This window comes from Cyprinodon tularosa, unplaced genomic scaffold, assembly GCF_016077235.1.
Source record: "Cyprinodon tularosa strain WSP-4 unplaced genomic scaffold, ASM1607723v1 ctg65, whole genome shotgun sequence".
In the NCBI taxonomy this organism is placed as follows: Eukaryota; Metazoa; Chordata; class Actinopteri; order Cyprinodontiformes; family Cyprinodontidae; genus Cyprinodon; species Cyprinodon tularosa.
In genome coordinates this window covers 1,474,087-1,499,890 of record NW_024039396.1, presented here as the reverse complement: position 1 = coordinate 1,499,890, position 25,804 = coordinate 1,474,087, and the positions used below count along the sequence as shown (strand labels likewise).

The 25,804-nt window shown below is 38.0% G+C and overlaps 1 protein-coding gene across 6 annotated transcripts in view; it reads right to left on the bottom strand.

Annotated features, from left to right (window-relative positions):
- The window catches only part of LOC119799150 (CUGBP Elav-like family member 2), a 41,881-nt gene extending 19,991 nt beyond the window's left edge, over positions 1-21,890 (bottom strand). For 4 of the 6 annotated variants that reach the window (XM_038308938.1, XM_038308943.1, XM_038308939.1 and 1 more), the window contains exon 1: positions 15,748-16,166. In XM_038308938.1, the coding sequence (XP_038164866.1) occupies positions 15,748-16,151 (404 nt within the window). In that variant the 5' untranslated portion in view covers positions 16,152-16,166. Of the gene's footprint in view, positions 1-15,747; positions 16,167-21,672 lie in introns of those variants that run through there. The other 2 variants (XM_038308942.1, XM_038308941.1) reach the window with 2 other exon arrangements.
- Between the last annotated feature and the right edge of the window lie 3,914 nt (positions 21,891-25,804).

The window sequence follows — 25,804 nt, the reverse complement described above, 5'->3', positions numbered from 1 at the left end:
AAAGAGTGGACTGCAGCTGGAGTGAGTGCTTCAAGAACCACCACACACAGACGTATGAAAGACATGGGTTTCTGCTGTCGCATTCCTTGTGTCAAGCCACTCTTGAACCACAGACAGCGTCAGAAGCGTCTTGCCTGGGCTAAAGAGAAACAGGACTGGACTGCTGGTGAGTGGTCCAAAGTCATGTTCTCTGATTAAAGTAAATTTTGCATTTCCTTTGGAAATCAAGGTCCCAGAGTCTGGAGGAAAAGAAGAGAGGCACTTCATCCACGTTGCTTGAAGTCCAGTGTAAAGTTTCCACAGTCAGTGATGGTTTGGGGTGCCATGTCATCTGCTGGTGTTGGTCCATTGTGTTTTCTGAGGTCCAGGGTCAACGCAGCCACATACCAGGAAGTTTTAGAGCATTTCATGCTTCCTGCAGCTGACCAACTTTTTGGAGATGCAGATTTCATTTTCCAACAGGACTTGGCACCTGCACACAGTGCCAAAGCTACCAGTACCTGGTTGAAGGACCATGGTATCCCTGTTCTTAATTGGCCAGCAAACTCTCCTGACCTTAACCCCATAGAAAATCTATGGGGTATTGTGAAGAAGAAGATGCAATACACCAGACCCAACAATTCAGAAGAGCTAAAAGCCACTATTAGAGCAACCTGGGCTATCATAACACCTGAGCAGTGCCACAGACTGATCGACTCCATGCCACGCCGCATTGCTGCAGTAATACAGGCCAAAGGAGGCCCAACTAAATACTGAGTGCTGTACATGCTCATACTTTTCATGTTCATACTTTTCAGTTGGCCAACATTTCTATAAATCCTTTGTTTTTATTGGTCTTCAGTAATATTCTAATTTTCTGATATGATGAATTTGAGATTTTCATTTGTTGTCATTTGTAATCATCAAAATTAAACAAAATAAACATCTTAAATATATGAGTTTGTATGTAATGTAAGAATATAATATACAAGTTTCACTTTTTAAATGGAATTACTGAAATCAATCTACTTTTTCATGATATTCTAATTTTATGACCAGCACCTGTAACTGTACACACTGTGATGATTTAAGGCACACATGCTTTGATGGACATTTTCATTTCTTTTTGCTCTGCTAGATACAAAAAAGACACAAAAAAACAAACATTTAAGACCCTTTGGCAGAAGAGTTTGGTGTGTTATCATCCAAAATAATCAGGACCAAAATCAGCTGGTCAGAACACACAAAACAAAAAGCTAAAGGCAAAAACAGCACCATGTATGAGGTAATAAGTCTAAAAAGATGAAGAAAGGTGAGTTTATTTAAAATCTATGATAATCAGCGTATGAAACTTGTCTTTACAGAAATATCTAAACCAATTACTGACAGTTGAAAAACATTTAATCACAAAACTTTTACAAACAGACCTTTGGACACGAGCCATCCATCTTTTATAAATTGAGCCCAGCCGTTCGGCTGAAACGCCAAACTCCTTGAGGGACTTCAACGACATGCTAACAAATTGCAGTTCAGTTCCCGTCCGTCTGATATCCAACTCCCAGCCTCGGGGAAAAAAAAAGAAAAAAAAAAAAGGAAGGAACGAAAAGAAAAGAAAATGTTCTTCTTTGTCCCTAGGCCTGTCGATATTTTCAAATCATGAAAGAGCAAAGCAGTGGCGAAACAAAAGCCAGTCTGCTCCAAAAAGGGGCGAGCAACCCCTCCCAGCAGCTAGTAACAGCTACAAGAAAACAGCACTGCAGAGGTCTGAACCTCAACAAATCGCTGGTTAGCAAGCAGAGATATTGCAGTGCATCTTCTCTTCAGGCGCTCTGGTGATGGTACAGGGTAACCTACAGCTTCTTTGCCACAGCAGGAGAACAATATGTGATTGTTGCCCCATGCTGGAGAACACCATTCACCGTTCCTCTGCAGCACAAAGGGCCAAGTCAGAGGGATGCTTTGCAACACGGCGAGGGTTTCGTCTATGCAGGCCGCAGCCCTGGTGTGCAACACTATTCAGTGCTGCAAAAAGCTCTTTCACACAGTTTTACTGAGGCTCTTTTTGATCAAACCTACATGTAAAGAGTGCAAACTTCTCTCTAACTGAATCCATAAAAAGCAGCCAAACATTAATAATGCCTTTGCAATTAAGGGGCGTCAATGTTTAATAACGTCCTAAACCTCCAGATGTCTATATATGTTGTTACTGTTACTGAAAGCATATCAAACAACGAGCAGATTTAAACTTTGTAAATCTGAAGAACATCTTTAATTCTTTGACTCAAATGTAAAGGTTGATTCATTTACTTTAGCTGTGGTCACAATTAACAGGTTAATGATTAAGATGACTGTCCATCTGCAAAACAATTTCTTCATGTACAACTACTAACTAGAGAAGACTGAGCTCCACTGCTATCCTGGGGGGGACATACTAGGTGTGTGCATATATTAGGCCTGCAAATCACAATTATTTTGAAAAATCAATACATTTTTCGATTATTTTTCGACTAATAATCTGATAGCCAAAGGCTCCTTAAACAAGATTTATGAAAGTAAACCAGATGAAACTTAAACTTTTCCATTTGAGGAGACTGGATAGAGAATATTGACAGATTACCCCCCCCCCCCCCCCCCCCCCCCCCCCCCCCCCCCCCCCCCCCACCCTTAAATGCAAAATGTCTTAATTACTGCACTAAGTGGGTTGTTGAGTCAGCTAAAAGCATGTTTAGTCTCTATACTCCAGTTAATGATTAATCAGTTACTGATTTTGTTGATTATTTGAGTAAACGATTAATAAGATTAATTGTTAAGACAGGAGGCAATTCCAAGTCTTTAAAGTTGGGAAAAAATGAAAACAGAAAAATTCAGGCTGCACAATCCCGTATGCGGTTGGAGAATCTACTTCCTGGCTTGTAGCGCAAGAGCAGGTTGGTTTCCTGTTTCAAGAAACAGTAGGTTTAAGTTTCAGAACCACTGAAGGTGTGCATTAGCCCAGTGCTATGAGCTCCCCAAATCAGACTGGTACTCCATATCCCCAGTTTTGCACTGGTTATTAACCAGTTGTTTTTTTGTTTTTGTTTTTAAATGGTAACAAGCTTTGAGGGTCAGCATGCACGTTATTACTGGTTAAAATGGCAAGACTTCAGACTTACTGGTTAACTTTCAAATCCCAAGCAACCCCACATCGCAATAAAGTTAAAATATAACAAATTATAAATGTAAGAGGCTTGATCATATTGACATTCAGAATTTAGACAGGAAATCTCAAAACCTTTTGAGAACAAACGTGAGTTCAGAGTAAACAAACATGGCCGACGAGAAACAAAACAGCCATAGTTTACGGATTAATTTCGGCACGTTACAAAAATTAATGGAGAGGAAACAGTATGAGCTATGGCTACTTGCTACGCTATGTTTTGTTGTTTTTTTTTTCCCTTCAAGAAACATCTTTACTTTGTATTTATAAAAAAGTTCTGATATTTAATCAAAAGATAAAGCTTTAAAAACCAACTGCCATGTTATAGTGGCATCATCAGGGAAGTTGTTTACTATATTGACCACTCATTACCATCATTACTTCCATGCAGCTCATTTCAGCACTCCAGCCTCTGCTGGGATGTCACTAATCGCAAATCTATAGTCTTTACAAAAATGTGCATCACATATAAATGCAAGATGTTCTTGCACTGGATGCTGAAAATAATGTGAGAAAGAGGAAATACTTAAAGAGGATGCAAGCAGGTTTTAGTATCTTTAGACTGCTCATCATTTAAAGTTCATTTGCAATTTTACCACTGCTAAAATGAGCATTTATTCATTTCAAGTCATATCCTCATCTCCGCTTTTACCGACATTAGTGCATGTACTCCTGATACCATGCTTAAAGCCACTTTAATATCTAATGCAATTAGATTTTAGTTAAAGAAACAAAAAATACTTCAAAAGAAGGCTTGTGAGTAATTTATGAATCTCTCCTCATGGTCTTTGGTTTTACAGTCACTGACTGACTGTTGATTTGCAAAACAACCAGCAGCATTCTAATGAGTACATTTTTGTTTTTATCTATAGTGGGTCTATGGTATATTGGTGATATTTAGTATTTAAAAAAAAGATTTTGTGTGAAATCAATTGGATCAAATCAACTTTAAAAAAAAAACAAAAAAAAAACACTGTATTCCAAAAAAGTAAAATATCAATTGGACTTCCAAGTTTGAAGATGTTTCGCTACCTCTCCAGGAAGCTTATTCTATCCAAATGTCAGAAATGGCATCGAGTTTGAGGCTTTATAAAGTGGAATTCATCACCGTAGGAAACTAATGTCACTTTTGGAGTCAAAGGTACGGAAGAGGATTAGGGCCACTGAAAAAAAAAGAAAAAAAAAAGTAAATTGATTTTTAAATTTTATTTCAGTTTAGTGTGGGGAAAAAAAAAGTCAGAATTTTGACTTTAATCTCAGAATTCTGACAGATAAACATGTTGGCATCAAGCCATAGCCATGGCTGTTAGAGGCTAGCTCTCTTGTTTTAATGACCTTCTGCTCCTCCATTAATGAGGGGACCCCTCGGGCACGTAAAAAGTTGCCTAATTCTGTCATTTTCCACCAATGTGTTAGCCTGACGTAGTCCTACTCAATTCTAGTCAGAATATGAGTCTGATGCTGCTCCATAGAGCTGTGATTATGGGGCGTGTTTCGAACGAACCAGGAAAAAAAATGCCTCTGCACTCAATTGGATAGACCTACAACCAATAAGAGCAACAGAGTGCGTGACGTATGTTAAGCGAGGCATAGTTGTTGTCCACAAAAATCAAAGCGTGCAGTTGCACGCCTAGAATAAGAAGATGAGCCTTGATCGCGTTTCTCTGTTCCTCTTTTAAAATTAATTTGCTGTCGATATCTTCTAGAACAGACCCAATAGCAGAATCTACTCACCCAAACTCTCCAGCGGCAGCCATTATTGTTGTCACCCAAGCGCGCATTGGTCACGTGGTTGATTACGTTACTGTTGGTCATCTGTCCATCATCATTTAAAGCCCGCCCTGACAATTTGATTGGATCGCCTGACAGTGGGCGATAATACTCGCGCTACTATGGAGCAGAGCCAGACCGAACTTCCCAACCTCAAACCTTGTGGGCGGGACTAAGTTCGGAATGACACCCAGGCTACCAATGTGTCACTGGCCACCTCAAACAACTCACATCTTTGTCAGTGAAGCTGAGTGCTCCACATCTCTTCCTTCATGGTGCCCATCTACATTAAGATCCAAAATTCTGAGAAAAAAAGTCATAATTCTGAGGGGGAAAAAAGTCATAATTCTGAGGGGGAAAAAAGTCATAATTCTGAGGGGGAAAAAAGTCATAATTCTGAGAAAAAAAAGTCAGAATTCCGACTTTTTTCCCCATACTAAGTTGAAATAAAATTTTAAAATCACTAAACTTTTTTTTTTTCCAGTGGCCCTAATCCTCTTCCGTACAAAGGCGAGTCAACCAGATTACCTTTAAGACACATCCACTGATTTAAATAACACAAGTTGAGCTGGTCGTTATTAAAAACAATATCTCGGGTAAAAAAAAAAAGTTCCTGCATCCTCAAAATAAATAAATAAACATTTAAGGAAAGAAAGACATTTTGCTGTCATAGCTGGACTGTTTCCTTAAATATAGACAGCTCAACCACAACTGTCACAGATGGAAGAAGTGTTTTACGGCTCTTTCACTGACGTTCTTACAACGCGACAGGTCTACGAGCTCCAAGACGGCCTACAGCAGCTGACCAGACACCCAAATCCTGGGTCACGACCGTCGGATGTCTACTGTTGCAGGACTCATAAAAGCATGTGATTTATCTGGACCATGTGTGGGTTGTGCGCTCTGACCGAGCAGCCATGCCAGCGACCACTCGGCTGCTCCCGCCCCACAAAGAGTCATTTTGCTTGATTGTGCACATTATTCTAAAAGCTCAGCACATGTGTTTGGACATTACTCATAGCTAAACCATCAGGGGTACAGAGAAAAAAAAACTAAGTCACAATACTGTGGGTGTTTCCACAGATACTGATGGAAAGTGATCTCATTGCCCCTTGTTCTGATTTAAAAAGAGCTTATAATACAAAACACTTTTTAAAATAAAAAGGTTGATTATTTCTAGAATCAACATTCTAATTTAATTTTCCCACTGTCTTATGAACCATGAAACTAGTTGGTTTAACCGTATTTATCTAATTTGCAAGCAATATAAATTAAATTTTGTATTACTTGATTTCCATTTTATACAACTGCAAAAACTCAACAGGACTTAAGACCCAGTTTAAACCATTTTAAGATAATGTGACATGGCTCATTTTGATCTGCCTTTGCAGTTACACTATCAAAAAAAGAAAGTTCAATGCAAGAAATTGATACCAAAAGTCTAAATCTAAATTCAAAAAGACAGTTCTTAAAGCAACACCAACTTTTATCCATTAGAGGTGCTATGGAAGCAATTCCCAGGTTTAGCGCCCCCTAAAAAAGCTAGCAAAACTGGATTGTCACAGAATGCACATGCATCCAGAAGAATGAGCCCTTAACACGGAGCGGCCAGCTTTCTTGGACTCTCAATGAATCACGGGATACCCAAGGCTACAGAGGACCTGTCCTTCCAACCGGGCAAAAATAAGGATGCATTTGTCATGCAATTGTCGTAATTGGCCCACGAATCTGGCCTTTGAAGGATGCAGCCACAAAATCGGAACACAGCCACTATGCCTGTGTTTGTTAGAATCTGATTGACCAATTTGGATCAGCAGATTGAGAAGTCATGGAGTTAGTCCTTAAGGCCACACTCACCCCTCATTAAATCGTAAACTTAAGCCACATTTGTTAAATCCAAGAACCTGAATATGTTGGATCACCAAGTGTCATCCGTTTTTTTACCCAAAGAGAGTTTTAGGATCAGGATTACACAGCAAAATCCTTCGTCATCTGTATCATCGACAGGCTGCAGCCATGTCCTGAATTCCTCCTTTTCCAGGCCCTTTTTTTTTAATTCGCATTTCAAACATTTTTCCCAATTCTCCAGCTACTTCTCCGCCCCAAACTACTTTTCCGAAGCTTTCCAGTAGCAGTTCCGCGCAAACACACAGAACAAGTTATATCTGATATACTATATATCTGACGAAATTGTTTTTATAAACATACTTTTTTTTTAAATAAAGCATTTGTAATGCCACAATAATCACATTTAATGAATTCTAATGCCAATTAAGGCCTTTTTAAATTATTATTTAATGACCTTTAATTATTTCTAATGACCCGAGGAAACCCTGTATATAGCACCACTGTGGGGGACATGAGTCATGCAGGGATCGATCCGACCCTCTATGACAGCCAGAGACAGTCGTACCAACGCCACTCATGGGGCATCAGTACGCGCCAATCGCTACATATCATTTAATATTTTTAAAATTAAGATAATACATGGATCCAAATCCAGCTTTAAACACAATGGAGAATTAAGTCAAGAATTTTTTCTTTGCATACCTAACCAGGGTAAAACTCCAATATTAGAAACAGCTCATCAACCCTGGTAGTTTTATGGATCTTTAAATGTAAAATCATTTGTTAATTTTGCTCCAATACCTACTGTTTGGAGCATGCAACAGAACCAGAAGGTGGGAGAGTAAACTTTCCTATGGTTGATTAACAAGTATGGCAGAAAACAGGAGTGAGAATAAAATATTAAAATCCAATCTTTATTTCATTTTTTTCAATTATTTTTAATCACACACCTAATGGACCTTAAGCTAACTTTTCAATAAGAAAACAGGTTAACAAAAGATTTGGAAAAATCCTTGCCGCTGCATCGCTCCGACATGTTTTGCAAAACAAACCACCAAGAATGGATGTCGCTTCAGGCACTAAAGCAGAAAGACGGATAATGTCGTTTGATTTCCATACCAGGTGGTTGAGCTAATCAGCACTTTATGGTTCCGATGAGAAATTAAGACGTTTTCCTTTCAGCTTTAACTCCAATTCAGCTCGAAATGGCCTAATTCCATTGTTGAATTTCCCCTGATGAAGACAGACGTGTTCAATCAGCCCCTGAACAGACTGCATGTTAACAGACGGCCAGCATCTGATGACAAGGCCAGGCCCATTAGCTACATAATCGCACTAAGTGTCTCTGGCGGTTATCGATGACGCTGCCGAATAAAAAGCTTTTGTGAGCCAACCGTCAAACAGACCAAATACAAGCAGTTTGTTGAAATCTTCGGATGGAGCCTCAGATAAAATGAAAATCAAATGCAGAAACTTTATTTGATTGTAGGGTGATTTTAACCCAAAATAAAGCATGAACCTCAGATTATTTTCTAGCTCCTTTAAGAAACAGTTACCCTTAAACAGACATACTACTTTAAAAAATGTTACTATGTTAGGTTACGCTTAAAGAACAATTATTTCAAAACAAAATTTTAAAATGTAAACTGTGGGTAATTCTAGAGAGCAGTAATGGTCTCATGTATTTTTTTGTCAGCTATTCAAATTTAGATCACTTGTAAATAAAAAAAAAGGCAATATAGCTTAATGAAAATCTTTTTGCGTACCAAATTCATGTTTGTTTCCTTCTGCACTTGGTTTAAAAAGACTTTGCTTTCATTTCAAACATCTGTGGGTATTGACCTGGATTCAAATTGCAGCTAAATCCAAGCTGTGAGTTGAGTTGGTAAATCCAGCCATTGCAAACAATTGAATTAGAACACCAAATGTTGGAAGCCTGTGGTATTACATGATGAGCCATTTTGTCAGATTTCAGTATACATCTCAGAATGAGCTAGCGTCACTTTTAAACCACGGAAGCGCAAAGAGTGCGTAAAAGGGCTGCAACTAACGATTATACTGCAAATCAATTAATCTTTCAATTATTTTTTTGATTAATAATCCAAAGGTCAAAGGTTCCTTAAAGAGGATTGTTTGACCAAATAAAACCAGGTGAAACAAAAACTTTTGACTTGAGGATTTCTGCATAAAGCATATTGACAGATGAAAATTATTTTTTTAAATCTAAAATGAAATTTTTATTTTTTATTTTTTTATAGATAATGCTCTAAGTGGGTCGCTCTGTCAGCTAAAGGCAAGTTTTAGAGTCTCTATGCTCCAGTTAAAGATTAATCGATAACTAAATCAGTGGACAATTTTAATAATCAATTAATCCCGTTTAATTGTTTCAGCACTAGTACATATTTATATGTAAAAAACTCAGAGGAAAGACACTAGAGAGGGCAAGAAAGGGGAAACTACACTTCGGATTTTTTTTTGATTAGCAACCAACGATCTTAGTTATAATTATTGAGACAAAAATTTGGTTTCATGTGGCAAACCATGGAGGTGGCATGCATATATATATATTAGGGCTGCAACTAACGATTATTTTAAAAATCGATGAATCGGGCGATTATTTTTTCGATTAATCGATGAATCGGACAAAAGATATTTTTATTTTATTATATATATATATATATATATATATATATTATATTTTTCTCCAAAATAAACATTTTAGACAGAACAAACAAGCACACAAGTACAGGTTGCTCATTAACTGTACTGGTGCAATATGAAAAATAAATGTTTGTGTTAAAACTACGCAAACTTACATGAGAAATGTAGCTGTACATCCACTAAATATAGGCTACTTTGTTTCATAAAGCGCAAAAAAAGGCATTTTTGTTTTCTAAAGCCCCTAAGGGGTTCAAACAATAGGCCCCCCCATTTCAACAAATGAGTTTGTTTTTTTTTACTAGAAGAGTTCTGCCTTTTAAGACAGGAAAGTATAGCAGTTAAAGTTGCTACTTGAGAAAATACTGAACCATAGAGATAAAAATAGCCCTGTGATTCAAATTATAAATTGTATTTGGAATAAAAATGAGAGAACTAGGGGTGCTAAAAAACACATCCTCCAAAGACATATTTACATGGGAATGTGGCAGATAATTAATTGACATATTACTGATCTTGCTGGATTTTATACTTTACTTAAATAAATTGCAGGATCTTCTTTACTTTATCTTTGCCAGAAGATTTAAACTTCAAAAGCCTTGCCCTCATAATTTGCAAGATAATTTATTTATAAAGGCTATTTTAATTATTGTGATCAATTTGCACCGTCAATCCCGGCACATGCGCGCTTCATTTGCAGTCTGGACGCTGAAACAGGCTGCAGCGGGATGCTTCTCCAAGTACATCCTGCGGCTTTGATTGCAGCGATGAGAGAGATTCCTGCGGGAGAACGGGGTTGGGAGGGGGGAGGCGCCCCACGGCAGCAGCTGCCGCTGGAGGACAAGATTAGGAACGATACATGCTTTCACGTAAGAGTCTCCAAAAGCCGCCAGTAACACCGTAAAAAGTCGCCAGATTTGTCGCTAGTCACTTTTTTAAAAAAAATAGTCGCTGGAGGGGTCTGAAAAGTCGCTAAATATAGCGACTAAGTCGCTGAGTTGGAAACACTGCGCACCTGCGGCGCTGACTCGCTCTGCAGTATCTTTTTTTTTCTTCCCCCGTTTCAGTCAAGTGGCAGTGATAATGGCGGCAGCGGATGACGCATTAATCGCGCGACACAACTAATCGATGATGAAATTCGTTGCCAACGCTTTTAAAAGTCGATTTTTATCGATTTTATCGATTCGTTGTTGCAGCCCTAATATATATATGTGTAAAAGTTTCAACATTTTTAACTGATATACATACTGATATTACGTTTATTCAAATCTAGGTACATAAAACAGAAGAATCAAATTCTGTGTTTTTGCAGACTGCAGAGAAATGTCATGCAAATAGTGGAGTAACAAAGTTGCAAAAAATACAGGAAAGGCAAAGATATTTTCGCCCTGTTGTCACATGCTTCACATCCACCCAGGCAGAGCTCCACTCCACTTGTTCACTCCAAACACTCTTCAAAAGTCAACAGCTGACCTCATTTAATGAGAGGAACACAAACTAACCTCTGGATCAGAGCCCCCACCCGACCCTACCTTTACACAAATGACAGCGATTTGGTTACTCAATCATACACTTTATTTGTACTCTTAAAATACATCTAGGCTAGATGTTAAGCCAGGAGCAAAAATATAAAACCTTCTAAAAGTAATATGTGCACTTGATTTATTTTTGTCAGCAAAAGCTTTGAGAAGGATTTGATCCACGTTTGATCAAAACATCCCTGGCTGAACGAGGAGGACATGACTCGGAGCATTTCAAAGCGTTGCACGTGGCTCCAGCCTTGTAATTACGACCTCAAACACAAGCAAGACGAAAAGAAAAAAAACACAGGTTACAAACCAGATCGGTGTCCTGCTTATTTTCTGGCTTTATACGTCTGGTTTGACACTTGTCTTTAAGATGGAAAAGATCAGCAAGCCCAAGCAGCTCCCAGGTCTTTTTCTTCAAACTGATCAACAGATTGTCGCCCACGAGAAAAAGGATTACAGCATCATTTAGCTTACTGACATAGAATTATGGCTCTGCTGGCTGCCAAAGGATCATGTCTAAGCCCTGATATCCACCCTTACTGTCAACATCAAGTCAGATAAATCAATTGAATACAACTCCATGGAGGAGTAATTACCCTTAGAGGTCTATCAATAAGTTTGAAGTTTGAAAAAAGTGTAGATTGTACCAAGATACTCGCACTTCAGATCAACCATAAACACTTTATATCCATCAGATGATTGAAGATGAACTCTTGCTGTTCAGCGCTTCTCAAAGGTTATCAGTAATAGCGCTCTTACTGCAGTAAAAATGTGTATTTCTGTGCGTTTAAAGAGAGGTAAAGAAATCCTCAGAGTGCACCTGACCACATTATTTTCAAGGAGATTCAAAACCTGAAAAAAAGGCATCCTCTTCAAAGCCATGGCACACACAACTACCGAAAACAAAAAAAAGAAACCACCACCTAAATTGGGGACAATTCCCAAACATGGCAAAATTTCTAAAATTTCAAATACCAATAGTGAGATAAATAAAATACTTGACATTGTTAATGGATTGGGCTTTCATGTTTTAGAGCAATAGTGTAGATTCACTGTAACCTCTGCCGATATTGGCCACATTAGACCGAAATACTTTTATAACCACAGAGAGAAAAGAGGGGGGGCTATTTTTTTCGCTTCATGACATAAGAGCTGCCAGCTAATTAACATTACGTGTGTTAATTCATTAAACAGTTAAAGTGAACAGCGCTATAGGGTTGTGCACGTAGCTTAACTCTTAAACCGATAGCGTTACTGTAGCTCCTGTCATCTTGAGAGGTTTACTACTTCACTGTAACTGATACAGGAGCTTTACTGACCTTTTAAGTTGCTCTCAAACATCAGTGTCATAGCGTTAGCACAACTAGCATGTGACTTCCTTCGACATTTCAGTTTCTCTTTCCCTGCTTGCCTGTTTCAGAAGGGAATCTACCTTTTGAACAAACCTTACCTTGAATCTTCCAGCAACGGCTGACAGTTTTGGTACAGTGAGCTGCTGCAGGGAGGGACTAGAGCCTGCTATTTAAACGCTTCTGCTGCGAGAAGTTAAGACAATTTGGGTAGATGTGAAATGGTTAGAATATACCTATGTTACCACTTATTACCTTTAAACAAATCTATAAACTTTAGATGTTTTATATTTGGATAAGGAGGGTGCCGGTTACCAGCCTTTCTGTAAACAGAAGTTTAAACGTTACGCTCTGGAAACTGCCCAAATTTTCCTTCATACCACTCCTAAGGGTTAAAGTCCGTTCACTGATATGCCAGAGAAAAGAGTGTCGTTTTTTTCCCCCAGCTGCACAAAGCATTATAGCACCAGGACAGCCCGACCCCCTCCAACCTGTTGCTGTTGTATTATTGTTTCATTAAAATAAATAAATAGTATTAAGCTGTTTTTTTAAATCATAGGGATAGTTGTTGCTTTGCTGTTTTAATTGACAATTGTTAGATCAAATTAAAGGTTTCGACTTCAATGTTTTCTTAGCATGGTTAATCAGTCATGTTTCAATATTGTTAATTCCAACACATCTAGTTCAGACAAAAAAAACTGCAAATAGAAACATGAATGTGTTTGCTCAACTTCAGCCACAAACTGTCATAATGAGTGTTTCTTAACATAAAGTTTCAGTTTTGCATCCCTTTTAGCCAGAGAAAATATCTGCTGATACAATGAAAACAAATGGACTACAAATACCATGTGATATTGGTTAGTTAGTTAGTTTAGGACTCTCGTGGTATAACCGCATCCGGTTAAAACATGAGTTTCTACTCTTCCATAGGAAAACCTCTAGTATTTATATACCATAAAGGATAAACGCTTGTGGAGGTTTATACGATTTTCACAACAAAAAATATTTACAGGGTTCCTACAGCATAAGGCAAGTTAAATTCAAGACGTTCTAATGCCACTTAAAATAAAAATTGAAGACCAACTTCATAATAAACACAAGAAAAACCTTGTAGCGACAAATTTACCACAAACTACTACTACTACTTCCTGGCCCAGTTGATATTAGGGGTGGGTATTGCCAAAGAAGTCACGATTCGATTCGAATCACGATTCACAGGCCACGATGCGATTCTATCACGATGCATCACGATACTTGAATTATTGCGATGCATTGCAATATTTTCTCCTCCATGTTTTGTTCTTGAATGACTCGGCACAGTATCCCACGGCCGGAAATGCTTGTGACACAAGGCAGCGTGCGTCAACACATCTACTGGACTGGAAGTTGTATTACACTTGTTTTTGGCTGATGTTCGCCAACCATTCATGCAATTTTATTTATTCATTTTTTTAAATTAATAATCGATTCTTGGCATCAAGAATCGATGCAGTAGATCACCAAAATTAGAATCACGATGCATCATCATCACGATTATTTTGCAAACCCCTAGTTGATGTTTCAAATTTTGAAAAACTTTCCATATAGGAAGAAAGCTAAAAACAAATAAAAAAATTTAAAACTACTGCACTGAATTCACGAACGTTGTTTTGTTCCCTACTCAATCCTTTTTTTTCATACTTGGCGTACTTCCAAACATTATGCAGAGATTTGGTTCTGATGGTGCTGTAGGTGGTGCGAGAGATGATGTGGAGTCGTTGCAGAGACAAGGGTGGAACAGAACAGAGAAATACCTTCTGCTTCTACATAACTTTATTTTGACGCTTCGAGTTTCATGCTTCACACATGTCTCCACTGCCTTGATTCCCATCGTGCCTCATCTACATTCCCTGGTAATGGTTTTAGCCATGCAGAAAACTTTTGGATAGCCTTTTTTTCGTTGAATTTAAAACTTTCCCATGTTGTCCAGATAAAAAGTTACTGGCACATCACCCCAAGGTCCGGCCGCAACATCATTGGTTCCGCTATCGGGATGGAACCAATAATAGTTACAGCGAGTAGTTTGGTAAATAGTGTCAATATTGTAAATTATTTTATTGTTTGATATGGCTTACAAAAAAAAAAAAACATATTTATGATGTGGTAACAATATTAAGACCTACGAAAGGCTGATTTAAGACATTTTAATACCAATAATGGCCTTGATTTTATATTAAAGAATTCAATATAAAAGACTTTTTAAGGATCTGCAGGAGCCCTGGTTTAGAAACAGCCACATTGCATTGAAAGTAACAGAAAAGTGAGGAAATAGGTAAATCGAGCTGACCAGCAGTGTGCAGCATTCAAAGCATTTTGTGGACTCTATATATCATTTCAATTACTTCAAACTGTAGGATGGCGGAAAACCACTATACTGGTAACCCGCCCAAGCCTGGGTGACACTTTTTATTACACTACACAAAAGGAGAATAAATTATGAGCTTTTACCCCACAAAAAATAAAGATCTTTTATATCTTCTACATATTTAGAAATTTTAAAAATCCAGCTGAATAAGTTTCATGTGTTATTCACGTGGTAACCGGTTAAATTTGAGCTCTTGCGCAACTTGTTTCCTAAATGACATTAGGTAATGTTATGTGAGTATTAGTGAAGTTAACCCCTGCAGCCAGCCTCCAAATCCCCCTCTTGTTTACATGCTCTGTCACAAGACCTCCGTTAATGGCTCAATAATGCAGCAAACCACGTGTTTTCTCTAGTTCAGCACACATTTTGTGCGATCAACGCTTTAGAGACGTGAAGAAGTCTCAAACTAAAGTTACACCCATCAAAATGTTCCCAACAGGCGGAAAATGGTGGAGATATTAGCCGTAAAGTGTTGTTAAGCATCTAATTCGGTTAATAATCCTGAAACTATGTGCCTTTGCAGGAATAAAGCTCTAAACACGAAGGTGGTGCTGCGTTTGTTCAGTTGCAGAAGTGCAAATAGATAAGGAGTTAGTGTTTGGACAAGCTGTCCTCGGTTGTTTTGCTCAACTGATACCGAATCGTGTGATCTCTCCGGAAGCACATGTCAGTTGACTGTGCTGCGCCCCGCGCAGCTAACTGCGTTTATTCACCGAGAAAAACATCTCAGCTTCCAGTTAATAAACATACACCGCTCTAATGGGCGCTTTGATGTTCTGGGTTAAATTTAAAAATGTTATTTTTTTGCATTATGTAAAGTTTAAGCAAGGGTTTTGAACTCCAGGTGAGCTGATCCCGTCACCGCGCAGAAGGTTAGCAACGTTAGCATGAAGCTAGTGCTAGCATAAACTGTCTTATTTTTCCCACCTAAAAAGAGAAATAAAACACTGTGCTTTTCAAGCTCCACTGAAGCGACGTTTTAACACCAAAGGAATCGATTTCGGAGCTACTTACATTGTGTCGCTCGAAGTCATTAACCGACTTTCGGCGAGGGGCAGGAAATCGAGGTTGTAAGTCGAAGTCATGGTCGGGAAACAGCGTCGAACAATGAGAGGAGCGACGCCCGCACAGAGCGAGAGGCTGGGACTCCTGCGAGACGACGAGGAGACGAAGCGGAGCAGGTGCGGGGAGGAGGAGGGGGCGTCTTCTTCAAAGCTGCATGAGAGTGACAGAGAGGAGGAGGAGGAGGTGGGGGCAACCAGCGACCGCCTTGCTTCTCCTTCGTCTTCCGAGTGAAATAAAGTGAGGAAAGCGAAGCTGCCTGCTTTCTGTCTCTGCTGCTCATCGAACTGCAGCAAAGCAGAGGCGTGGCCAGAGCCAGCAGAGTCTAGAGCAGCAGCAGCATCTCTGACCCCCATAGAAAATTAATCTGTGCCCCACTTGCTGCTCCGCGGAGACTTTATTATCTATTACTGGCAGCAGAATCGCTGCTGTGCTTCTATATTGAAAGGTTTTCTTCTGCCCTACATAAAAACGGCCTGTTTGAATCATTTTGTATGGATGTTACAGTAAATGATAAGAGGACAGAGTTAGTATTATTATTATTATTATAGGGGATTTTACAGAGACATTTACAGAAGAGGATTAGGGCCACTGAAAAAAAAGTTAACTGATTTTTAAATTTCATTTCAATATAATATGAGAATTCTTTTTCTAAGAATTCTGACTTTAATCTCCGAATTATGACTTTAATCTCAGAATTCCGACTTTAATTTTAGAATTCTGACTTTAATCTAAAAATAAAGACTTTAACCTCAGAATTCTGACTTTAATCTTAGAATTCTGAATTTAATCTCAGAATTCTGACTTTTGTCTCAGACTTCTGACTAATCTCAGACTACTGACTTTCTTCTCAGAATTCCAACTTTAATCTCAGAATTCTGACTTTTGTCTTAGAATTCTGACTTTAATCTCCGAATTCTGAATTTAATCTCAGAATTCTGAATTTAATCTGAGAATTCTGACTTTTGTCTCAGAATTCTGGCTAATCTCAGACTTCTGACTTTCTGCTCAAAATTCCAACTTTAATCTCAGAATTCCAACTTTAATCTCAGAATTCTGACTTTAATCTCAGAATTCCGACTTCAGCCTCAGAATTCTGACTTTTTTTCCCAGAATTTCGACTTTAATCTCAGAATTCTGACTTTAACCTCAGAATTTTGACCTCAACTTCAGAATTCTGACTTTAATCTCAGAATGTTGACTTTAATCTCAGAATTCTGACTTTAACCTCAGAATTTTGACCTCAACTTCAGAATTCTGACTTTAATCTCAGAATTCTGACTTTTGTCTCAGAATTTTGACCTTTTTCCCAGAATTTCAAGTTTAATCTCAGAATTCTGACTTGAATCTCAGAATTCGGACTTTAATCTCAGAATTCTGACTTTAATCTCAGAATTCTGACTTAAATCTTAGAATGTTGACTTTAAACTCAGAATTCTGAATTTCTTCTCAGAATTCCAACTTTAATCTCAGAATTCTAACTTTAATCTCAGAATTCTGACTTTTGTCTCAGAATTTTGACCTTTTTCCCAGAATTTCAAGTTTAATCTCAGAATTCTGACTGAATTCTTACAGCTAACAAACATGTTAGCATCAAACTGTAGCCATGTCTGTTTTAGAGAATAAACTAGCTCTCTTGTTATAATCTCCGTCTGCCCTTCCATTAATTAAATAGCATATTTGTGTTAAATAGCATCACGTAAAAAGTCACCTAATTCCGTAATTTTCCACCAGTGTGTTCCTGTTCCTCCCAAACAACTCACATCTTTGTCAGTGAAGCTGAGTGCTCCCACATCTCTTCCTTCATGGGGCCCATCTACATTAAAATCCAAAATTCTGAGATTAAAGTCAGAATTCTGACTTTTTTATCATATTATACTGAAATAAAATTAAAAATTCAGTTAACTTTAAAAAACAAAATTTAGGTAGTCCTAATCAGCACAAACGGATCAGGAGAAGTTATTTGTAGAATTTTAAGTTGAAATACATTCGAACATCTACATATCTAATAACAACAATCAATGTCTACTGTTATTATTATTATTGTATTAGAGAACCCAAGTTGATTGTGAAAGAAAGAAAACAATACAAAAAAAAATCTAAACAGTGTGTTATTTATTTATATAAATCTCCAAAATGATCCCAACATAAGTTTCAGCATTAGCAACTACATTAATTTCCCTCTGATTTCAATAGTAGTCCATTGTTCGTAAAAGGCCAGGGGGTTTGTCGAAAAAAAAAAATTGTATTATAAAGACCATATTTAAAGGAATGATTTATTGGAGAAGTTTAAAGAAGGGTTTGGAGGCCTCATTGATAAACTATTCAATCTGTTATCCCAAAACTGAAATAATTTTACACATCGGCAAACAAAAGGCGCATGGTAACACTGGAGGAGCTGCAAATATCCACAACTCCTGCTGATTGGACAACTTTTTGTCATGGGTTCTGTAAATCTTCTCTTTATGCATGGAGTGCAAAGCAATCCTGAATGTGAAAGAAAAAGTTGAAGAAAATAAACCCCACAGAGCCCCGTGAACACAGCAACCCTGTGGTAAAGCATGGCAGTGGCAACATCATACTGTGGGGAAGGTTGTCTTCAGTGGGCTAAGTGCAGCTGGTCAGAGTTTAGAAGATGAGCCATCACTACAGAGAACATGTCAGATGTTGTAGCATAAGATAAATGTTTTCTGCTTTTTCAGAGAGCCTTGCAACAGAGAAACAACCCTAAACCATTCACCGGGTTTTATTTTTACACAATAATGAATTTGGCTTCAGGTTGGCTCTACTTTATTTAATCTTTATTGTGGCCGAAGGGCCCAGTCAAAGTCCAATCAATACCGGTGGTACCCCGAAAAAGTTACTGCTGTAATTAAGAATAAATATGGTTTTACAAGAAATCACTTAGTGAAGTTAAAGGAATTCAGTCAAATAATGTTCTATGGCTGCAGTTATTTAGATTTATCTAGCAGTAAATTATTTCAATCTCACCTGCAAAATGTATGTATCTTTTTTTACAATTAGTTTTTGATTACTAACTGCTCTGAAGGTTTATTCTTTAAGCAGATGTCATTTCTAGCATCTACATATTTCAGGTTACCATTCTAAGATTATTAAATAAGTTGAAAAAAGATTAATAATTGATTAATCTGAAATAATCCAATAGATTATTTCAGTCTTGGTACCATAAATAGATTTTTTTGCTTGCAATTTAATAAAATATGTTAAAAAAAAAAAGAAAATTTTTCAGGGCATCTTAAAATAAAAAACAAAATACCATGATAATTTGCAAACACAGAGACAAAAAGATGCAGCAGAAAATGTTGGTGTTCAAACAAACATACATGCTTTGTACCTGAATGGGTAAAGCTGTATTTTAAATTATGATCTTATCAGAATGTTATCTGGATTTGTGTGTTAGAGTAAACTAATAGTCACTAAATAAAATGTCCCCTAAAAAAGAAAGCAAAACATGTAGAGATGTCTGTGACTGGGTATTTTAACTTTTAGTATCAGTTGCTTTTTAATTGTTTTCTCTGTTTTTACATCATATCAGGTTTTCCTGTTAGTCATCCACAGTTTCCAGCTTGTTCTACAGTTTCGATTGCAGAAACACCAATAGTGAAATTGCTGAAATGCAGTTTTTCTTGTCCCCCCCCAGTGTCACAGGTCATATCCCCTTTGTGCCGGGGTTGGGCTGTAGTTTCTCTGGGGGAGGGGGAGCCTATCTTTCTTTGTTGTGCTGGATTTGCAGGGCGAGGCCCTCTGAACATGGGGGGCAAATGGAAAAGGAGGGCGGGGGGAGAGAGAGAGAGACGTTGGGTCGTTGTCAAGTGCAGTTCGCCACAGCAGAGAGACAGGAGGCTTTTTAGGCTAATTATCGAACCATTCATTATTGCTCCAGCAGCTGCACAGTCCTAAAATATTATTCATAGCCGGCGTTAAGAAACAGCCCATTTATGAAAGCCGACTTAATCCACGTATCCATAGCAATTTCAAGGCAACCTGGCACTGGCTTTGAGCATGCTCTAATAAATAAATAGTGCTTATAAAGAGGTTTGTTGTGCATGGTGTGATAATGCAAAGTATTTTGCTGTATGTACAAAGGAAGCAGATGATCCTGCATGAACATTATAAAGGCTTGAGGGGCTGCTATAAAAAGGCTATCAAACCTCTCTGGAGAATCAGGTTTCATCAAGATGGAGGCTAAATACAATAATCTAAACCCATTAGAAGAGTTTACATAATTAGTTCTAGGAAGGAGAGAGGGGGGTACATTCATATAATAGAAAAGAAATACCTTTATTGTACCACATTGAGGGAATTCAGATCTGGCAAAAACAGAAGAAAGCTTACAGGTACACAGATTTCTAAATACTATGGAAAAGAAAACCTTTTTCAAAGTGAAACTGGACTGAAATAGTGAAAAAAAAAACATGTCTGAGAAAAGACAGTAATGCTGAGCAGTTATAATTAAACGGCATACTGGAGTAAAAAAAAAAAAAAGGTTGAAAGAATAGAAAACCACTAGCAGTATCAAGAAATAGGTAAAATGTCTAAAATTAAGTGTATTTAGCCGTAATTTGAGTAGGTAAATGAGATAATTTGCCAATGGAATGAGCATTTTTACTCTTAAAATAAGATAATTAGATAATATGCACCTGAAATAAGACAATGCAATTGTTTTTTTCTTATTTTAAATGTAAATTGTCTTGTTTGATTGGCATTTACCTCCTCAATTCAAGAGAAAAAGCACTTACTTTAAGAAGAAAAGACTTATTGAGATTTACATTTTTTGCAGTTTAGAGGTTAAAAAACTGTGGGAATTGTACAAAATGTTCTAAAAAAAGAAAAACAATCGGTATTTATGTAAAAAAAAATACATAATTGAGCAGATTGGAAAGAGCAAATAAAGGTGCAGGTTTTTGATTTGCTTTAACAAAGCATCTGCTTCTCTATGGGATGACTGATGCTGGAGGCCCTCCATGTTTAGCTGCCAGCATCTTCTAATACTTGATTCCTAATCTCAGATTTTTACTACTGTAATCCCATCTTACTTATTTGCGTGGAGTCATTTTTTTTGGTCGTTGTTTACATCAAACACTTCCTGTTCGTACAGTTAAACTTGAAAATCTCATCACCGCCATCATCTTTATCATCATCATCTGTAGCAGCAGCAGTGCATTTCAATTCGCTCTACTTCATCACAAGCTGCAGGGAGTAAAACTAGGTCAGCTTCAAGCCTCGACAATCAGCTCCTAAAAGCCCACTTTTCTTTCACAACTGTCTTTTTATGGAATTACTTGAAGAGCAGCTAAAGGATTCTCAAAATGGAGAGGGTGGACTACATCTTATGATGCATGATGCAGGAGATCTGTTGTGTCCAGATAAATACTGACTGCTCCTGGTTCTGCCTTTTGGCTTCACTCCTGCAGATTTCCATGGAAATGTTTTCTTCTTATTCACGGATAATATATTTTGTTAACAGACTGAACAGCAGGGCCTTTGTTGATCTCATGTTTCTTATATTCATCCTTGTTTGCTTTTTTTTTTTTGTTTTATTCAACTAGAGTCCCTGAAGAACTTGAAAACGAAAGCTCAACGCTTGGGAGCTGAAATAAAAACAGTTTTCTCTTTGTTTTCTTCGTTTCCTGTGTGGTAATTAGTTGATTTAAAAACTAAACCCTGTATAATCAGATGACTTATGGAAACACAGCAAAGAGACCATCCTGCCTCCAGCCATTGCATGGGAGAACGCTCAACTGGAAACAATACATCCTGTGACAAAATCCAGCTCAGACAAAGAGGCAGTCCAAATACAGACTGCTCCACAAAAGCTTATCCAGGAGTGAATGAGGGGGCCAGCCCCAAACGTACCTCATAGACAGGTCCTCATTCCTGACAGAGATCCCGGCCGCAGAGGGGGGGCAGCGCATGCTGTTGGCATACAGACTCTGCACCAGGGCCAGCTCAGAGGAGTGTTCCAACATCGGTGCTCTGGAAAAGAAAATCCAACCTGTGCAATGGACACTTTTTCACTCTTTCCGCTTTTTCCTCTATCTGTGTGATTCCTTTTCCTTTATCTGACTCCCACCCACTCTTTCTCCTTGCTTCAGTGCAGCAGAGCAGCACCCACCCCCTTCGCTGACTGTGGTGGCTGAAATAATCCTCTCTGACAGCTCATCTTGTGCTAATGCATTGTGCCGCCTGCGGCAGCCCGGCTCTCAGGCTGTAGAGCTGTGTCCATGGCAGCACTCTTGCACTAATAGAAACTTATATTTGGAAAACTTCTGAAAATTGACCATGGGTGATGGATTCCCACTGTCAGCCTAGAGGAGGGGAATATGAGGAAACGTCAGCTGAGCTGCCAGAAGATCTCATCTCGGCACGTTCCTGGTTCTATGACACGATTCTTTGGATGCTGGAATGAATTAGAAATGTTGCTACTAATGATGGCAAGCAGTGAAGCATCTGTATTCTACAAACTAATTATTATAATTGATTTCATCAGTCATACAAAGAGTCTGTGCAAAATAATGACTGAGGAATTAACAATAAACTTTATGTTCCTTTCTCCCATTAGCCAATTAGTTAAAAACAACAACGATTTATAAAACTGTTCCCAACTTTACATAAACCTTTTCTAATTCATTTTATCGGTATTTGCTGCAAAATGCCAATGTATTCAGTTCTGTTCTGTTTATTTGTATAGCACAAATATACAACTCAGGTCAAGTCAAGGAACTTTACAGAGACAATACAGTCAGATTGGTAAAAAGTTTCTATCAAGGAAAACCAGTTGATTGCTTTAAGTCATTGACTTGCAGGACGCGATCCTCCTTGATGAGCCTGCAGTGACGATTTTCTCCTGGATTGTGTCGTTTATCTTCAGCAATCCCTCCAACTAAGCATGCATGTAGTAACAGTGGAGAGAAAAAAAAAACATTAATTTTAACAGGAAGAAACTTTCAGCAGAACAAGGCTCAGTGTGAGCTGCCATCTGACAAGTCCTGCTGGGGAATTAAAGAGATAGAAGCAGACATACAAAAATAGGTAGATGTACGACAATAAACTAGCTCCTCAGGTGACTCTATCTGGGAAGTAAACAACTGAGCAGACAAGCTCTGAGCTAGTTTTCATGTCAAAGAGAGGATAAAAGCTCATACAGTTAGTCACACTAAAAAAAATTGACCCATAGCCACGTCTAGGAGAGAAATAGGACTAAGCTCTAGAAACAGGTCCAAATCTGTCGTCTATAAACGAAGGTGTTGATGGCAGCAGCTAAACTTATATTTATCTCCAGGATGGTTTCACAGCCAAACAGGTGAATACTATGAGAAAAAGCAGCAATAACATAAAGTTAGGGGTTGAACTAACAAATACTGCAGCATGGGAGAAATTAGATAGGATAAAACAAAATGTTGAAAAGTGATCCCTATATCCTCCAGCAGCCTAAGCCTATAGCAGTGTGACAGCAGGCTGTCACACTCTGAAGCTGTGTGGTAACTTTTACATTTTTCATTTTCAAAATCAGTTGCACATTTCATATATTGTCATTAGCCTGACTTTAAGGTAACTTTTTGCAGTGCACACATTTAGTTAACTTTATTTGTCAGGTTGGTTTTGTCAAGATGCAATTAATATTTTTCTTTGAGTTGCCAGTTTCAGGCGCGCTGGAAGCTGTTTCAAGCGAGGGGGGCTGATGGCTGGGTTTGAAAACACATGACGTCATTATGTTGAGGGCTGTGGCTGACATTTTTAACATAATATTGTAGGCCTACATTTGTCGCCAAAAACTGCCATTTGAAATGCATCGGAACAAAGCATGAACATTTTAAACTTTATTTCTTCTCTTTTAATCATTCAAAACAAACAACAGCTCCCAATCAACAGGATCAGGAATACTTGAATAAAACATGGCCTAAATATCGCCTAAACTGAGCATTGAACGTCTTGAAAGTCCATTCGACTATAGATATGGGGAATGATTTCATATCTGAAACAAAAAACACAAAAAAAAAAAACTAATTTCATATTTTATCACTTAATAGCCTAATACAGACATAATATTTAGTGATATGCAGCCTTATTCTAGCGTATAGGGGAATTAAAACCATTTTTCACCTCGAAATAGTCAGAAATACGTTTCTGCTGCCTTTTGCTAGCCATGCCTAAACGAATGTGAGGTGGAGGAAGCACTTCCGGGGGAGTAGCCTAGTTTTTTATGAAATATTAAAATAATGAATCATTAGTTTATATCTTATACACAGCCAATCATTTTAATCCCATATCAAACACAGTCTTTTAAAAATAAATACATAAATAATTTCATGTTTTTAAGTACGATATTATGTTACTCCACAGCCCCCCACCATGGGGGGCTGATGCTATGACGAGGGAGGCTGCAGCCCCCGCAGCACCCCCCTTCCCGTGCCACTGGCCAGTTTCCTTGGGATCTGCTGGTGGAGGGCTGCAATGAGCTCCAGCTTTCCTCAATTGGTGGCAGGCTAATCAGTGGATCAAACCATTTGTAATGGGAAGGGAAATTTGTTTATCATTTGTTTAAATATTCTTAGTTTGGGTAATTTTGTTAATTAGTTAAACTTAAAACGTATTTAGTGTCTGGCCAGTATTTATCTGTTTAATTAAGTTTATTTGTTTATTAGTTTGTTAGTCAGTTACCCCCCTTGTAGGCCTATGTCAACAGTGGTCTGATCAGCCACTATTTAAGTTTCCCTCATGTCCTGTTTGTTACTGTAGGTCAGATGGTGCTTGAGTTCTTTATGTTAAAGCCTGAATTGAATTCTGTTTTGTTGACCTCTATTTTTGGGCCCAGTTTTTCATCTTTCTGAACATTTTTTGGAATAAATTAAGACTTTTTTGAAAAATTTCAGTGGTTTTCTGGCTGGTTTGTGCAAATCCCTCACGCAGCATAACTATAACCTAACTGTTTTGGATGAGTTAGGTTAGATTTATCCTTGTTGATGATGTGTGAGTCTGTTATACCCTTGTAATACCTGCCTGTTGTGTGTTTTCACAAGTAGTTTATCTAATTAGGACAGTTCCTATGTCTGGAATAAATGGCTTCTTCATTATGTGGCAAATATCTGAGAATGAAAAGAGAGCTGTGTCCTTGATCTAAGAACAAAGTGTAATATTCTGATAAGGCTGGAGCCATGTATGTCTCTGCAAACGTGTATAATGTAACAATGTGATGATGGAGCGAGACTGGAGTTCCATAAAATGCGTCTGTAACTGTGAATCATGGCCACTACAGGAGATTTCTGACCGCTGCCTTCTGTAACCCAAAGCAAGTTCTCTGGTCTGAGTAAAATTACAATTTCTATCAAAATCTGTTGTCAAGTCTCATGTTTATTTAATACATATACATTATAAATTTCTTTTTTGAAAGTATTTGCCCCAAGTGATCTCTCTTCAGGAAAAAAAACGGAGAGACAAAGCTTTAGGTGTAAACACAGAGCTTTCCATAACAGTTACAAGAAAGTTAAACCCAAGGAGAAACGTCCGTCTGGACTGAAAAGTAGCACATCAACCAATGTATCCCTTCTCCAGTTACAAAGCGTGCCATTTATTTGCATTCACCTCCTGTGAGTGGAAACTTTCTAGAGGTCTTCTCTCCACCAGCAGCTTTGCAAAATTAAAAACTGAATTCCTTCTGATCCAATTTACCAGAACAGCTAAAGTGCATTCAGATATCCATCTATGAGGATCAATGACACAGATTCTCAGTCATATGAGGCTCCGTTTGTATCAAAAATAAGCAGATGTAAAATGTCTAGATGTTGTGCTGTTGTTGCATATGTGTTTTCTGCATATGTATAAGTTGCACATGTATTTGCAGCATATATGCAACATAGACATATGCAGAATCTATATATGCAACATAGACATATGCAATATACAACATAGACATGCAGAATCTCCATATGCAACAAATACATGTGCAACTTAAACATATGCAGATATTACATATGCAACAACAGCACAA